Source organism: Mytilus californianus, unplaced genomic scaffold, assembly GCF_021869535.1.
Source record: "Mytilus californianus isolate M0D057914Y unplaced genomic scaffold, xbMytCali1.0.p SCAF_3, whole genome shotgun sequence".
Lineage (NCBI taxonomy): Eukaryota > Metazoa > Mollusca > Bivalvia > Mytilida > Mytilidae > Mytilus > Mytilus californianus.
The window spans coordinates 85,892,199-85,911,841 of NW_026262679.1; the positions used below are offsets into that span (position 1 = coordinate 85,892,199).

Here is a 19,643-nt window from a genome sequence, read left to right on the forward strand (position 1 = left end):
TTCGGTAGGTCCGATTAATTTGTTCTCCTCTTCATTTTTCAGAAAATAGTTCCAACTGAACGTAGCACACAATAATCAATAAAGTTTATATGTACCCTTTAACTTTAATAGTATTTTAACTATTCGCTTCAAGAACAGGTAAATGGACAAATGTTAATCAGTCTGCATGTTAATGAAAATAATCGCAATCTCAACGTTTGTAATCTTAAAAAGGAAGATAACTGCTCTTCCTCCTTCAATGAGCAACGACTCATTCAAAGTAGCAAGCTCTAAACAGATGTCACCTTTACCCTAAATGATATTAAATAATCAAAACAGTCGTCTAATGTCGCTATATTGAAATAGATATAGGAAGATGTGGTATGAGTGCTAATGAGACAACTCTCCATCCAAGTTACAATTTATAAAAGTAAATGTATGAAATACATGTAAATAAATGATTTAGGTAATTCGTTGTAGGATAACGAATAAAACTGCAGATTATTCAAGTGTATTTCGGCTTCACTTTGGAGACAGTAAACTTTTGAAAAGACATTGAGAGGTTCAAATAAACTCAATGACATCATAAAATTGTGTACACCAGACGCGCGTTTCGATAAAAGATCATTCTTTTAATAGAGTTTTCTGAACAAGAAAAACGTACTTTAATTATCCTACTTGAAGTTTATTATTCACGCATTATTTATGCGTGTATATAGTCTAATCGTTTCCTTAATATTTAAAATCTTTACACAATATAACAATCATATAAAAATCGTAAAAGTAATTTCATGAATGAATTATTCGTGATAAACTGCATATTTTTAATATCCTTCTAATGCAAATTTTACTAGACATACATGTAAGAAAAAAATAAAACTGCTTTGTGCTTGTTAACAGGAAAAAGATATTCACATAACTGACATATACATGTAAAAGCTAGTAATTATATGTATGTCCATGAAAGAAAATAAAAACCTTATAATTATACCAAATAGTGTTAAATCATTGACACTAACAAGACAAAAAACTTTACGTATAGCATGTAGTTAGATAATAATCAAAACGTTGTGACTTTTAATCACGTGAAAAATTCCAACCTCTGGTAACGAGATAATAGTTTCTCGTTTGGCTGTATAGGTCAAAATACAACATAACAATCAGATATTGAATAGAACACTTTTTAAAAGCATCGTTTGTCGTGGACCGATGCCATTATACACTAATGCATGTTTCGGTGCTGTAGTTTTAATGTACATTTTAACTGATGTTATCGTTCTGATCATATCAGAGAAACCTTTTTGAACCAAAACCCGGAAAATAAAATTCTGTATAAGACCAGTTAAAATTCTATATTAGCCGGTTTATTTTGTATAATTTGAAAACCTGTATAAATTACCAGTTCTCAGACAAATGGAATTATATCAAATGGACGACCTATTATATATGTATTTTAAGTCATTGGTTAATAATAAATTTTATTATACCTCAGTATGTTTTTTCTATATAAAAAAGAATGAAACAGTTGTGCTATTTCATTCCAAAGACTATTTGACAGTCAATAGCTTCAAGTACTATTTCCCCGGTTAATAGTTTTATAATCATATTTCTCGTACTTTTTCATACTTATTTTTCATTGGACAACAATGACGTCATTGACTATTCGTGTTGCTTGAACTTTTTCGCATGGGAACTTTAAACTCAATATAAAACTCAAAAATCTTCTCTATGTGTCTGTCGTAATTTCAAATTGATATATTACTTACCAGGAAAAATTGTAAAAGAAAAAGAAAATATATTGACATATTGATAGAAGTACAACAGAACAAATGTATGGTATGGGTCTGTCGTCGTCTTCATAATCTGTGATTGCTTTGGTGTACAGTAATAAATTTTAGTTAGGGGTTAGTATATGCATGGGAAATTTATAAATGAATTATTGTTTTGATAACAGTAAATAAAATATTTACAAATACCCCACGGACAAAATAAAACCTTTATAGTTATCTTCTGCATGTATATATGTTACTAGTTTACTTTTACCACGTGGTGTAGTATGAAGATTTTTTTAGAAAATTGTTTTGTTTAGTATAATAAAACACTTAATGACTGGTTATGACGGTAATAGCAAGTTTGTTGTCCCTGAGATACCAACTATTGCTCTCGTTTGCCTCGATCAATAGTTGGTATCTCAGGGACAACAAACTTGCTATTACCCTCACAACCAGTCAATAAGTGTATGATAGTATATGTATTATGTCTCTAATTAAATCAAATATTATACATGTATGATTGATTGGTCGGTGTATGGATATTACAGGTCCAGTGGCGATAATACATGTTTATTTAGGACTAAACCAATGTTAACAAACAAGACAAACCATGTTACAGTTTATCATGATAGTCTAACTAAGGTTATTAAAATCCTTGCTCGAAGTAACAACATTTTATGTAACAATGAAAATGTTAACTTTTGACATGAAAATACAAAATAACTTATTAAATTATCATGAAAACCTCACAAAAAAAAAGTTCTTATCTCTCAATTAAATACCCAAACGTTATTTTAGCTTGAAATCCTGCGAGGAGTCAACTAGTAGCGCTTTTGCAAGAATTTTTCTGCATCGCCTCGGTGTTGATTGGTCTGTATACCGTCACGACAAGTCGAATTATTTATAATAATTTCCTGCCTCACACAAAAAAAATCAGTTTACAAGAATACTCCTTCCTTCCTAATAACATTTTACTTATTCTGGGCAGACCAGCAAGAATTGAAATACACTATTTATAGGGGGGGGGGGGGGGGGAATGCATGTAAACCCTTGGTGTTTATAAAGTTTATGACGAACGTCCATAATATTGTTCGAATGAACATAAAATTTATCTTCACACATAAAGTATAATATAAAATAATATTAAGCTATGAGGTACGTAAAATTATTATCACAAAAGGAATTAAAAAACATTTCCATTTGGAACTTTTACAATATATAATAATTATGTTTATATATATTCTTAACTATGACTATATTTTCTTATACATAGCTTATAAATAATGATGATACTGTCGTTGTTACACCACTCTGTCTGTTTTGTTTTTTTTAGATTATTATCAATTTGCTAATATAGTTGAATCAAATAAAATACTTCTTTTGCTTTTCTGAACTGAAATCGTACGGTCTGTACTGGGCTTTGCCTTCCTACTCTTTTGTTTTATGTTGCCGAATAAAATTATCTGTATGAACAGGTAAAGATCTAGACCTTTAAAAGATGGCGAAAGATACCAAAGGGACATTCAAACTCATAAGTTGAAAATAAATTGACAACGTCATGGCTAAAAAAGAAAAAGACCAACAGATAAATATTAGTACACAAAACACAACATAGAAAACTAAAGACTGAGCAACACGAACCCGACCAAAAACTGGGGGTGATCTCGGGAACTATTAGTTGAGCTTATCAGTAACACTGCTAGCATTCTATAATACGGTATACTGGTTATATTTTTATCACATTTGGTTTATACTTGTATTTATGTCGTACCCTTTTTCAAGTCTAGTGCTTTTCTGTACTGATCTATATTACATATTCGTTTATGAACCGTTTGTACGTCCATCGGTCGAGATTAACAGGGGAGGGTTCAGATTTCCCAAAAATAGTACAGAATTACCCCTCCAAATATATAGGTACCATTCTATTGCCAGGAACCTCCTCCGTGTCTTATGTCATGATATCTTAATATTTTTATTTTGTTAAATTAATTTCATGTTGATGATAGATCTTTGATAATGTCTGTTAAATTTATTTACCAAATTCATAAAGCTAGTAACAATTTAGAGCATGATATTGTATAGACAGACACCTGTCATCTGTATTTTTCGGGTTGTTAAAACTGCTTATGATCTTAACACTAAATCTTTTGAAGGTGTACTGATTGATATTTTTATCTGGGATAATATAGGTTATTTATTTGTGAAATTGGGCTTTGATTTAACGTTCAGTAACTTTTTGTTTTTTGTTTTATTTGTATTTATATGTGTTTCGATCGGATGAAACCCGTTCCAATTGAGGTTTTCAATTTGTTATGTTGTGTTGTTACACCAGTGTCACATGTTAGGAGTAGGGTTTAGCGCTCACAAAAATGTTTACCCCCACCACATTATGTATGTGTCAGTCACACGAAAGCAGCCTGTCACTGTGATTGTCGTTGGTTTCTGTCTTCTATAATTGTTTTTCGTCTATTGTATTATAAACATATTATTATAATAAGATTTTTTGTTTTTCCTTTTGAATTGTTTCACATTTTGTCATCCTGTGACCCTTTGTAGATTACTATACGGTATTAGATTTGTTCCATTGATGAAGGCCCATGTGGTGGCCTGTCATTGTTCAATCTATACTTTGGTCTTAATTAGTCGTGGTCTCGTAGGAAATCATACCTCATCTCTTTTTGTTTTTATTGTTTTTATTGCATTTCTGTGTAGAAAATTTTCTGTATGCTTTCTAATGATAGGTAATAAGCTGTAGCTCCTTATCCGCCTATCTTAAAGATTACCGTTTGATCAAGTAATCCTGCATGTTAACGAGATCAAGTCTAAAATCAAATTTAAAATCTATAAAACATATGATCAATAATGCAAATAAGGAATTTCATTATTCCTGTAATTCCTCAATATACTTTCAATTATAGGTAAATACATAAAAGTTGGATATTCCTACGAAAATCCTGAGATATTGAAATGTCTATTTTATACTTTGATTATAATGAGCATGTTATATTGCCTATACAATACAAGAAACTCAAAGTTTGAGGCAAAAGAACAACTGAATGCTCATCTTATCTAATCTCTGTGTTTGAGTAATGCACCAATCTTTATTCTGATGTAGATTTTATCGTACGTAATACTTTGTCTATAAAACTGATATTAAGGACAGCTAGCTTAGCTAGCTGATGAATTATTCTAAGCCTCGCCACAAATGTTATTCTGATTGTAAAAAGCCAAACATCGATCGATTAGGCTACTTTTCAATCTCTTGTTTTTCTTTCTTTTTTTTGTCTGGTTCCTGTGAATGTTAAGTTTGAGTTCCCTAAGTTAAATACGACCTTTAAAGGTTATTCTATTTTATTGTCAGTGTTCCGTGTATTAATCTCATTGAAGATGCTCATAATTTTGGCCTTTAACATTCCTGCATGTAGTTTAATAATCAAGGAAAGTTAATCGAATGCAGCAAACTTGACTTTGATTTATATAATTTTACCAATGAGTTATTATTTGATTTGTTTTAGTTTAAAAACGACTGTGTACAAGATACCAAAGACGCCATATAATATTTGTTCCTTAATAATAAAAAAAACCCAAAATTTTCTTTTTTGTAGTATGTAAAAGAAAAATGATTGACATGACTATGAACATTTGATCAAACACATGGGTCATAGCATATAACATGCTTGCACTAATTACCAGACTATTTCAGTGAAATATATAAAAATGCATCGTAGATAAATCTTTCCTACAAAGAAATTAAATAAAAAGGCTCTAGTCGTGTATTTTAATTTGATTGTTCTATACTACATATTTTACGACCTGGGTTTAATTTTCTCAAGAGTATATCAATGCGCCATTTCATAATATGGAATAGAGTACAAAATAGCTTATTTTTGCATTAATCGATACGAGTTTGCCTTTTAATCATAATGTCGAAGTTATTGCTCAAGAAGAATTTCTACTTCATATTTCATAATTTCTGTTGCTATTGTTTGTGAATAAGTTTTATTTTCTTCCACTTTTTGTAAAACAAATTCTCTAAATAAACTTAACTGTTGCAACCTTTAGCAAACACTTGTTTTATACTTGAACACTTGTTTTATACTTGGACACTTGTTTTATACTTGAACACTTGTTTTATACTTAAATTACTCTTAAATAAATTATCTGGTTACTTCCCTTGTACTTGAAAGGGTCCTGATAGGAAAATGAGGAGATCCATGACTAATAACTTCGCACAGTAAGAACACAAAATTCAATTTTTAATTCCCCATATAATACGGTAAGTTTGATATTTCCCTTTTTAATTCCTTTCTTATTGCACCATCAACTCTTTTTTTTATAGTCTAGTATTCTAAATGTTATTATCTAGTCCTAGCTAGCTTTTACGTTGACAGAATAGTGACAAACTACATTAACGGAATCTGAAGATGTTATTCCTTAGTTGAGATAATCAACTTGAATAGGTCTTTTATAATTACGAGGACTATTTCGATTAAAGCAAAATAAGATAAACGTCCATCTACGGCATGGTTTATTGACACATACGATCATATTTGGAGTTCTTAATTGTCCACTTCCATGCAAAATGTACATAACCAAAGAGTTATAACCCGATTTGTATTTGATGTCTGTAACTAATTGCAAATAGTCAAGTAATTGGATACATAAAGTTTACTTATCACGTTTTTTTTCTGTTTGTTGTTGAGCCTCATTACATGTACAACGATTTTTTATTATATTGTTCTAAAGTAAAGGTCAAATGTTTTTTTTTTACTAACAACAGAGGTAGAGCTGATCAAAGCATCGCATACAGCTTAATCTCAATTTCTAAAGATTTATTCACAACAATGTTGTTCGTGAAATCCGTGAAAAGCAACAGAAAAAAACAATACAAGGAATGCTTGTACAGTGCCTAAAATGGCTAAAAAGGAAAACGACGAAACCAAAAACAAAAAGACAAAAGTCAACAGAACGAACACACAGAGGCTACGAAAGTCTGATTAACGAGAACCTGGATTTTGTTCATAAAATCAACCTGTCCACAACATGTCCTGAAACAAATTCCTGGTATTATGAATCTGAATTTGTAGGATTTATAATTTGTTGCTGAGTAATACTTGTTCACGGAAGTCAAGCGAAATACTGGGAAGTAAAACGAAAAATCTGAAAAAAAAAAAAAAAAACGTTGAAATGACAAAATTTCTTTTGTTGACTTAAGCTTTGATTTACATGCTTATTGTATTAATTATTGATCTATTTATAGTAAAAAACGAACGTTTAATCACAATAAAAGAACATTAATGATGCATCGTTTTCCCGATTTTCCAAAGATATTGCAGATTTCGTATCTATTATAGATGTGGAAGCTTCCGGGAAAAAGGAACAATGATTTACAATATAGTCCCAAAAGAACAATAGGGAAAAAGATTTTATGCATTGACTACTTCATTGATCATCACTGGTACCTTTAACTCTTTTAATGGGCGAAATCAATTTTCTTGTACAATTACATATCCCGAGTTTCTGGAAAAATGAAATTTTAAAGAACTGAATGTGAACTAATGAAATTCAAAATTCTACAAAAAGGGTAATGAGTGTGCCGTTCAATTGTTACAAGAAAATGTATTTTAACCAACAGAGAAAAATTTATTAAAAGAAAATCAGTATTTTATGTTTCATCAATACTGCTAACATTATTAACAATATTGCATTTTTAATAAGAGACGATATTACGTTTAGTAAGATTCGTTTTAAAGTCAGGTAAATTATTTATAAATACGAAATTTATTACCGAAACGCGCATCCGGTGCAGACACATTGGAACCGTTAATGTTATTACTACCACAGGATCGGTACTTCTGCTGGTGGAATATTAGTCCCCGAGGTTATCACCAGCCAAATAGCCATTACTTCGGTACTGGATATCGTGTAACTAAAATTTGCTGTTACAAAATTTTGAAAATTATTTCAAATTAAGGAATATATCACCCTCATGCAAAGCTCTAGTTCCTTGCCCGGCTTTGACTATACAACTAGTTTAGTGTATAATCTCTTCATTTATTTTAATAAGTTTTGGATTTTCAAATATTTTGGCCTCAAGCATACTGAAGAGACATTTATTGTCGAAATGCGCATCTGGTGCAGAAAACATTTGTTCCGTTTATGTTATTATTGACAATATTGGTTCCCGTGTCATCATTGCATAAACATCTGTCTCACATAAGTCTTAAGTTGTCATTTTATGAATTTCCATTAATTACGTTTGATTTTAGCGGTGGTTTAAAATTCAAAATGGGATACTTCACTGCATTTTAATTGGTTGATAGGCTCACATAACATAATTATGATATTAATGAGTGTTATGAATAACAACTTTAAAATGCAAAAATCCATAGGAATTGTCACATATCGATTGCGATAGTAAAAGATAAAAGAAATATTTTCGTGTCGAGAACTGTTTTTGTACCTTAGTTTCTTTTGATAATGAAAACTATAAAATCACTTGACAATTTTATGATAATAATGACAGACATAAGTGTCTACGGACATGCAGTATCTAGATATACACATACTTCCTTGAACTTCCTGGAAACCCAAATGTTAGACAAATGTCTGTATATTTATAGTTAACCTACACCTTAAGGGCAATTGTTGTCTTTCTTTCCCGAAAAGGTCTCCATGCAAGATTGGTTAGTTACAATTTCTGGACCAAAAGAAACAAACTTTTACCAAAACTATTTTCTCTTCCAAATGGAAATTCTCTAACAAACTGTGGAAACATTTTGGTGGAATGGTTAAAAAGATATCCGATATCCAAACATTTGCCCAAATTTCCAAGGGTCATTTTAAATTACGTTTGCTCAAGATGGACATATGGTGCATAAGAAATCGCACAGAAAACAAACTTTTCCCTTTCAATTTCTCAATTGCTGTTGTTACCTTAACATTTGACCTTCTGGTCTAAAAAAAATATTTTTCATGACGAAGTGGTTAATCTACCATAAATTGAAAAGAATCTGATTTATAGCTCAAAAGAAATGATTGAGGAACATACGAAAACTTCCGTACAATTTTCTTCTAGCTTTTGACCTAGTGATCTTTAAATTTGTTAGGTGACTTTAACCAAACGGGGCATGAACAAGCCAAGTTTGGTTAAGATTTGATTATGGATCAAAATATATCGTCTAGAATTTAAATTGTATATCCTCTCTATTGAAATTCATTCCTTATCGTCAAACTCAAGAGCGTGCTTGTTTTATCTATCTGTCGATCTGAATACATCATACCATAACAAGGATTAATCTATAACTTTTTCCAAGCGAGCAAGCCCGAGTTAAAAAATGTAATTATTAAAAAATTGGCATATTCTGCTAAACAATTTTTGTAAAAGAAGTTACGAAACGAATTTCAAAGATAGTAAAGCCACAGATGACTTAAAAAGATTTTAGTTAAAACTTTATTTGTTTTACATTTTATAAAATCAACAGTAATCATATTAATTTTCGTTGTACTAAATCAATGTTATATTGTTTAAACATTCGCCATACACATTAGATGCACAGAAATATAACTGCAGTGTCATCTATGATAAACCGTTTCTTTTACGAATTATTTATGAAAATGTTGTTTTTTTTTCAAATTCAGATTTCTGAAGCAAACATCCTGTATATCTTTTATGTTTTAAAGTTTTTTATTCTCTTAATTGATCTTTGTAAGTACCTCGTCATTAAAGATTAATTTAAAAATCAAACGACCTGGAAACTTCCATTAACACGCAAATTTGTGATGTTTTTCGATGTTCAAGGTGGTCGAGGATGTTAAGTTTTCATCAAGAAGTACAGCAAGACCCTTGGCATTGGAATTATGAACGTTGATAGTTGTAACGTTATTCGATGGCTGGTTCACTTTAAAGCATTGTCATGTCATCTGAAAGAGGCCATAATTTTATTAAATTTACATGTACATCTATATCTATATCTTTTGGAAAATGTTGTTTGTGATATTTTTTCACTTTTTTGGTCTTTTGGAAAATGTTGCTTGTGCTGTATTTAGACCCCTCTACCAAGAAATTTGTTTTGCATGCACACGTATAAAAATTGCGGTTTTTATCCAACACAATCACAGGTTTGAACGTTGTTTTCAATCTAGACTTGTCTATTATGATATATATATAATTGTTAGATCATTCTATTGTTTTGTTTTCGGGAGAAGAGTTAAAAAAAAGGAACTGATGATCACTAATTTGTCCATCATGCCAAAAACGATGATCTTGTTTTAGGTTCTTTATTCCAAAATAAGATTCAATTGCATTAAACCCGGAAGTAAAATCAATGACATTTGTGTGATTCATACATGTTCCTTCTTTGTGAATTATGTAAGGCATCACAACCTTTTCTATAACCATAAATGTCCTCCTTCCATTTAACATTGCTGTCTCAGAACATTTCGGTTATGTCTGTCGTTAATCATCTTTTGATTCCTTTGCAATTGATTAATTGTAATCACAAAATACAAACAAAGTATAGCCTGTAGTTAAGATGTTTCACAGATGAGGGTAATAACACAAAATTGGTCTGGAGTACAGTCTCCTGAAGTTATCAATTAACCTTCCATTAAAGTATTGTATGATTGCCTGACTATTATAAAACAGTGCGGGAAACAATACAGAACAGAGATGTGTTAAAAGGATACAATCAAATTGAGTGTTTTTGTTCAATAGTGCTAAAACTCTATGTCTGTGCCGAGTGCTAAGAAAAAAAATCATCAGAATATCCGATTCAGTTACTTTGTCATTTTAATCAACACAAATAACTCCCTGTAACTGTAGATATTTTAAAAATATTTAACAAGAATCACTGATGTCTGTTTTCATTGTGTACATGTTTTTTTCCCCATCTGATCACGAACGCATATCCATTTTTTAAATATGGGAAATAAGACAATGTGGTATGAGGATGTCATATCACTAGGATGTAAACTTTTAAAGTACTTGTACGGCCCCCAGCAAAGAGCAACAACCTGTAAATTTTTCTTTTTTTTCAATTCATTTAAAATGTGAATTTGTTTTGTATTGTATAGCGTTGTTATATAACTCTTTATATTATAAGCAATCTTGTGTTGGTGTACTCCTGTTGTTTGAAGGACAATAAAAGATACTTGGCGCATTGGAAGGAAAATAAACGATACTTGACGCATTGAAGGACAATAAACGATACTTGACGCATTGAAAGACAATAAACGATACTTGACGCATTGAAGGACAATAAACGATACTTGACGCATTGAAGGACAATAGGACAATAAACGATACTTGGCGCATTGAAGGACAATAAACGATACTAGACGAATTGAAGGACAATAAACGATACTTGGCGCATTGAAGGACAATAAACGATACTAGACGCATTGAAGGACAATAAACGATACTTGACGCATTGAACGACAATAAACGATACCTGACGCATTGAAAGACAATAAACGATACTTGGCGCATTGAAGGACAATAAACGATACTTGACGCATTGAAAGGCAATAAAGGATATTTAATGTATTCGGGGCACTACCAAAACCAAAAAAAAATGAGACTAGGTAGTAGCAACTACTAGACGTGCATTCCCAAGTATAGCACCTGTCTAGGCACCCGTGCTTCCGTCTGGACTAGTCATGGGTACTACAGATCCATTAGAAAAGTTTTTAGAAAGCCATTATAACCCTTCCAGAGCATGCTCATGAATTAACAGTTTTTTTCGTTGTTTATTTCATTCTTTTCTTTCGGTATTTGTTGCCTGTCTTTCTTCGACAGAATGGTTTTTATCGCCATCTTTGTATCTTCTTTCTTTCCTCCTACCATTTCTTGATAAGGGGATAAATTGAATTACATAGAAAACGCACAATAAAGTAGGACATGAAAAGCATTTAACTATGGCTATTTTTATTTATGAACTTGCTTATTATTGTAGGCGCCAAGATTTCTTAAAAAGTTTACAACAGATAAAACATGCAATCAAATGCCAATAATGTTTAGTCGATAATAAAAAGGAATATAATACTGATCAAACGATTAAGTTTGATATATAACAATTGTAGTCATCCAACACTTTATCAAAAGTGTTTGATTTCAAAATTATCGTGCATTAGTTATTCCTATGTTTGTTCACATCAAATACCGTAACCTTTATGTCCTTTTACTTTATCAAGATGTTTGGTTTATATGTACCATAATGTCACAATAATTCCTCCGCGTTTTCTGATGTTCTAAAATGCTCTTCAGCTCCGAACCATTTTACTGAATCCCGATCATCGCAATTAGATCAATCCAGAAAGTCAGATGGTGTTGTACAGTGCAAGTTATTATGTGTGATTTCATTCAAGTCGTAAATATTACGCACAGCCACTGTCTCGTTACACCACACGTTTGTATGTTTGACTGGTCAGTTTCTTCCAGCAGTTGAAAACTTGCAACCAGACACTATTTTATTCAAACTTGTCAACTAATTGACCAGATTTTCAGTATTGTCACATAAGAATTCAGACCTAAAACTGCATTGTAAAATAATCTCATTGGGACCTTCTATATTCCCCCTTATTTCAAGCAAGATATTTAGATGCAACTAGAATAATCACTAGATATGGCCTAACTGACTATCATGGAGATTTATATAAGGACAACGATGTACAATTAATTGCGCCGAATCTTATATACAAAAAAAAAATGACACAATTTAGTTTGAATCAGGTTGTAGACGAACCAGCTCATTCTATTAATCCGCATTATTCTTTTATAACTTATAATAGTACTCTTTCGTGATAAACAATGTAAATGCTGTGGTATGAAATTGGTGATGTCTTAAGATTAAAGGAGAGATAATGTATACCAATCCGTTGCAGTATTGCTGCCTTTACAACTGATATCAAACATACGTCCTAGGTTTTAATAGACTTTCAGCTTTCCCTATGTATGAATAAGGTAATGTGGTATGATTGCCAATGAGCCAACTTTCCATCAGAGTTCATATGACGTGGGTGGTAACAATAATTGTTAAAATCCTTCAACAACTATACCTGTCATAAATCTTTCAAACGTAAAACATGGTTGTATGGTTGTGAGAAGTAGAATAACAAAAATACCGAACTCCAAGGAAAATTCAAATCGGAAAGTCCCTTATCAAATGGCAAGATCAAAAGTTCAAACACATCAAACGAATGGAAAACAACTGTCATATTCCTGAGAATCATGCAAAAAACAGAAATACTTTATCCGAAACTAATTGGAATTCAATAACAGATTCAGACAATTTTGAAAGGAATGACGGGAAATATCACAAATACTATAATCTTAGATGCAGCAGACAAATGAATTCCAAACTAAAAAATAGCGAATCGGAAGGATCGACATCCTTCGTTGACTAATGAGATAAAAGAAAAAGAATAGTACACAGAAAATAATTATTAAATTAAGTAATGATCTTAATGTTTCAAATACTTTTAGAAAATATGAAAAAAATTTACAAATTTAGTAAGAAAATCTAAAAAAAAACATTTTAGAAGTTTCTTGGAAAAAAAAATTAAAACATCCCTGCAAATATGAATCGGTGGAAAATCGTTAATCAAGTTACTGGTATAAAATCGAAAACCTCTTATAATAAGCTACAATCAACAAAATAGAACTTATCGAAGCAAAAGTGTTATACGTTCTTAGTATAATTAAACCATCTAAAGCTGCAGGTCCACACTTAATAAACCAAAAACTGTTAAAAGAAACTTCATCAATTCTTGAAACTTCTTTGTGTAAATTATTCAATGTTTCAATGTGTAACGCAGTAAATAGTAGAATAGTATAACCGCTCCCCGTATTCAAATAACACAGTAACTCACCAAATGATGTAAAAATAAAAAAGACCGATTTCCCATTGGAGAGTAATATCAAAGCGTATGAAACAATATGTTTATGAACATGTTTACAATCACTTAACACTGTCATAAATCTCTTAGCAATATCAATATGACTTTAACCCGGAGAATTCAGTTGTAAATCAACCGGTAACCATTTAAAATAATTTTAGTAAAGCTCTCGACGGTTGTAAAGTAAAGAAGAAAGGTCATATTTTGTGATAAAAATATTTCCATTTGATTGATTAGTATAGGTATAAATTAGTACGAAAAACCCACAGAATGGTAATCACCCACTCCTAAAGACGAATAACCAAGAACTTAAATTAGTAGACAGTCAAAAACATTTTGATGTCGGTTTGTTTATAACGAATATATAAGGATTTTGTTTTTATTTAAGTGTCAACATTCTTAAAAAGATAAGAAACATACTGACCGTTTCACTCTTGAAAAAACTATATATGCATTTTATAAGGTTAATACTGCATTGAAGAATACGCCGATGTTTTATTGAACAAACATGATATAAACTTAACTCAATAGCTTGATGCGGTACGCATATTTATAATGAGAGATATCTAAACTCACGAATATTGATAAATTATAGGGTGCAACTCAACGGAAAAGTGATCGGAACGAGTTAAATTCTAAGATTGAAATGTGGTCACATAATTATTGCGAACCCAATGAAAGTTTTCCACAGTGCCATCTCTATCTTGACCAGGTATTTAAACTTTTGCAAGTTCACCTGTCCTATTGAGTAAATACAATAGCTATTGTTCTCTGTGTAGTTTATTCTCTGGGACCTTTAAATTTCTTCTAAGAGAAATCTATCATTCATTGATTAAATTACCTCAGTAAAAAAATGATCTTATATGTAGACAAAAATACTTTTTTTTATACTCATTAACTGAGTGTGATGATGTAGTTATTCAATATTAATAATATATTTTCATTCAGTTTAATATAAACATTGATTCAATCATAAAAAGTTGATTTCTGACAAAACTTTCAACATTGTTCCTTTAAAAAAAAAGATTGTTTGACATGAATAAGAACTTGAAAATAATGATGTTTCAAATTAAGATCTTCTTAAATGTATTCTATAACTAAACAAAAAAAAAAAATCAAATTTCAATAGGAACATTGATAAAACTTTTGTTAGAAATTAACTGAATGAAAATATATTATTAATATTGAATAAATACATCATCACACGCAATTAATGAGTATAAAAAAAGTATTTTTGTCTACATATAAGATTTTTTTTTTACTCAGGTAATTTAATCAATGAATGATAGATTTCTCTTAGAAGAAATTTAAAGGTCCCAGAGAATAAACTACACAGAGAACAATAGCTATTGTATTTATTCAATAGGACAGGTGAACTTGCAAAAGTTTAAATACCTGGTCAAGATAGAGATGGCACTGTGGAAAACTTTCATTGGGTTCGCAATATTTATGACTTACTACCTACTACTACCTACAAGTTATTTTCGTGAACAAATACTAGACACAAGAACTTGCTTATACTCTCTCTCTCTCTCTCTCTCTCTCTCTCTTAATTTAAATATATATTTGTGACTAAAAAAGGTAGTTTACCACATATTATTACGTTGGAAATCGCATATGACAACAATATCCATACACGCTTATAAATGAAATCAATCGCTTTAATCTCCCTTTTATTTGTTTGTAATACAAATATAGTAGATTCCCATAATTGTTATGGTGCTATTTAGACGCAAGCTCTCATTTTTTGTTATTGTGCCCTTTTTGTACTAACATACGCCAAAGTTTTTGAATTTCTGATAATCCCCAACACCGTTTTGATGCCAATATCTGCTTTGTTGGTTGAGACCTTTTACCTGATTAGGAAAACAGTACAGTTTTGGTATTGGTACATATTTAAAAGTAAATGGTTCACACCATAACATGGTAGCTTCAATTACATGCTTTCCTTGCATGTCATCTGATTTATTTCATCTATTTTATTTCATATTCATATAATTTTGTTCTTCCCTTTTTTACCATTTACAATATAATGAAACTTCTTTTGTATACATGTCCCTGTCTATATCCAAACTGACAGAGCACGTTGAAGTAGACTAAGTATTCATGATTTTGTATTTCATTATTTTTCCAGACATATTGAAATAAGCAATGTTGCTTATTCTGAGCCCTATTTGTATATACTGTATGCACTATTTAAATTATTGAATTTAAACTTGTAATAGATAACAGGCTTATATTTTGGTACGCTAGACGCACGTTTCGTCTACATATAATTAGACACATCAGTGGCGTTCGATACAAAGCTGAAGACCACTAACAACCAAAAATTCCGAAAAGTCGTGCCAAATAAAATATTGTATTTTTTTCCTGTACTAGATAGTATCTTTATAGTTCGAACGATAAATGATTGCTTCTAAGATAAATTAAAGTTGATATGAAATAGAATAATGAATAAGACGTGTGAATAAAATTTCATAAAAAAAATAAATCTTTCATAACATGAAAATGCATATTTATAGATAAAAAAGATCATCATATCTATGTATGTATATTTTCACAAATTCATGAATTATTTAGATATTAAACATTGATATGTGTAGGATAAAAAGGTAATATTTGACCGCATAAAACGGAAAACGAGAATACAATCAAAGTTCAACAAAAGCAAAGACAAACAGTTTCTATAACATACTTTCTCATTCCGAAAGGTTACTAGGATAAAGAAATATTATAGTGGCATGATTCACACTCGACAACGGACTCTGTGTTGATCGCGTTGACATTATCTTGATTTTACGGAATGTATCAATATGGAGAGACTCATATTTATGCACTCTGATCTGTTGATAAAACTCTCTGAAGAGTCCTTATCTGACTTGTCTTTTCTAGATGTAAGGTAAACATTAATGAGGCACAAACCAACTAGACAAGTTTTCACACAATTGACATGATGAGAAGAGCACACGGCCTTCAGTAATGACTCACTAATTGATTGTTTGTTGATGATTAATGCCACATTCAGCACAATTATCTCTTTCTTGGCAGCAATATTTATTATTAAAGAAAGCACAGAGCCCGGAGATGACCACTGAACTCATAACCTTAGTGTTGACTGGCTAGTGATACAGTAGATTAACTCACAACCTCAAGTTGACTGGCTAGTGATACAGTAGATGAACTACCTTGACCACCAAAGCCCATTCAGTAATGAACTAGCGCATATATATCATAGTTTTATACTATGTTCATACTTAACCGGAGTTCGTGGCGATTTTGAGTATTTTTCTCAGGATCACGAGAGAATGTTTTAAAGAACAAAGATACATGTACTAATAATATTCACAATGAAATCAATTAAAAAATCCAAATAAAACAACTAAGCAGTACAGTCGCCATAAATTAGCTTTAAGAAACCGATATATATGATTTCGTTAAATAAGAATATATAAGAAAATCACGTAGCAAAATTTTATACATTACTCAATGTACAGATCAATATCAATATGAAAAGTCAAGTAACAGAAAGGGAGAAGGTGTAATATGACTTTGGTATCTTTCGTCTCTCTTTTGCAAACGTAGAAATAAAATAATAATACTAATAATAAACATAGATTAAGTTTTTAAATTACTACCTTTTGACTGATACATGTATGTATAGTATTAGTTGACTTTATTGGAGACTAATACACAAATAACTCAATTTACAAAGAATCTACTCTGGATATAAGAATACTTCCAATGAACAAAATTTTGCATTTTGATTTTTAATAGAGCAATATGTAAAGCATGTTCGTTTTACATTACATAATACAAAATTTTAATTAATGAAAATATATATAAATATAAGTACAGTCTTAATCGTCCACGCATATTCCTATTTTGTTCTCTATAAAAGAAATCGCTATAGAACTTTAGAAATGTATTCAATGCATTCTAAATTTAAACCGCCCGACTCGAAGCAATTTAAAGCGCTTGACATATGACGCATGTCAGTCAATGAAGACAGCATGTTTATCTTTAAATGTCGTTCCTTTCTTTAATTGTGTTATTTGACAGTACTGTCTCGTGCAAGTTCGCCTAACATGTTTATTCATAAGTTATTCAGTAGTTTCCACACAGGAAGACGTGTCTTCTGTTTCTAGGAAATGTTTACATAAACGGCAACTTTCTTTGACCGTTTAAAAAAGAAGCAAGTATGTTATCCTTAATCATGAACAGAAATCTTTCCACTGTTACATGTACATGTGTGTAATTATTAAGCACAACTAATTATGTACTCGTAGGGTGCTTGTGTAGTCAAATGCATTCGAAAGATATGTTTACTACTTTTACATATTTCAATCCTTTCCCGAAGGTAAACCGTACACGTCCATGAGAATAAAATACTAAGTAATTTGATTGATGCTCTTTTCATCCAAGTAAAAGCAAAAGTAAAACCAGTATGTCATGGGAAGACAGATAACTAAAGACCAGGATGTGCCACGAGAAGAACGTACAACAATATTAATATTTAACGCGACCGTCAACTATTCATTAACCCACATAATATGAAAATTGATCAAATTAAGTTTTATTACACGCATTTTGGAAAAAAAAATGTTCATTTATTTAAAAAAGTTCTTTATCAATAAGCTTCTGATATTAACTAAAATTAAAAAGACGATTGTCGATAGAATAGAAAGTTACAAGGTCCTCATGGGATTTAAATTTTGGCAGTTTTCATTTGGGACTCGTGTAGCATTTTCACACACAAAAAAAATGAAAAAAACATTACAATAGGTCATTATTATTAAGCCATCATGCCAAGAAATGAGGTAAATAAAGTGTCATCAAATAAATAAAGTACACATTTTAAAATTGAAAAAAGCTCTGGAGTAACACATCTTAGATGTTTTTATTTTGGCTCAGTTCATCTACTCGGATGAAATTTGAGCTATACTAAATTAAAATAAAAAAAAAAGGATCCTACCTTTTATAACAACTAACAGAAAGATCAATCCCAGGTGTTTGTAAAGTTTGTGAATAAATGCACTAATTTCCATGTCTTTGTTAAATCCATTGAATTGAATTTCGCTCCAAATGAAGAAACATGGATTGGCAAGGAATTAAACAAACATGCGTAATAGGCATCACTGCCGCTATTCATTACTATATTTGTAACATACTGATGCTATGAACACCGAAGATCTGTTATATACAAGGAAAAATATTGATTGATTTAAAGCTCTTGGATTTGTCTATTAAATACATTGAAAAAAATAGCAATAATTGATATTTCCATTTGAAAAAAAATATTCGAAGAATGAAAACGAGCATGGTTGCTTGTTAAAAATTTAACGGCGTTGTTATTCTTTTAAGTTATACCTTTTTTTTTCTTTTATTAACATATTTTTCAGTAGACAAACTGAGAGGTTCATAGTTTTAACATTAAGCTTCTAGGAAAATACACCTTTCAGAGAAACATAAAAATCTGAATTAATGCATTTATTTTTGAGTTAGTTAAATAGTTATACCATTATGTTTTACATAAAATTCGTGCTCATCTTATATTTGTAATTTATCCAAAAAGTAAAATAACAAAAATACCGAACTCCGAGGAAAATTCAAAACTTAAAGTCCGTAATCAAATGGCAAAATCAAAAGCTCAAACACATCAAACGAATGGATAACAACTGTCATATTCCTGACTTGGTACAGGCATTTTCTTATGTAGAAAATGGTGGATTAAACCTGGTTTTATAGCTAGCTAAACCTCTCAAAATGATAACAAAATCGGTCTTTATTTATTTGCTTTACTTAAATTTATTTTTACACGAGGTTCAATATGTCTATGATAATCATGTAATCTATGTAATGATATCTTGACTTATACCGTGATTGTCTCAGTAATGAGGTATGTATGATAACATCAAATTGTTACTCGACAAGCTACATATTGGTACATGTATTTAGATATTAAGATAAATATCAAAATCTATATTTGGGTATTCA

At 30.7% G+C, this 19,643-nt stretch overlaps 1 protein-coding gene across 1 annotated transcript in view; it reads right to left on the reverse strand.

The window, feature by feature from the left end:
- LOC127735296 (hemicentin-1-like) overlaps positions 1-18,791 on the reverse strand; it is a 43,780-nt gene extending 24,989 nt beyond the window's left edge. Inside the window, exon 1 of the mRNA XM_052245423.1 lies at positions 18,622-18,791. Coding sequence (XP_052101383.1) covers positions 18,622-18,694 — 73 coding nt within the window. The 5' untranslated portion in view covers positions 18,695-18,791. The remainder of the gene's footprint in view (positions 1-18,621) is intronic.
- Positions 18,792-19,643: the final 852 nt, after the last annotated feature.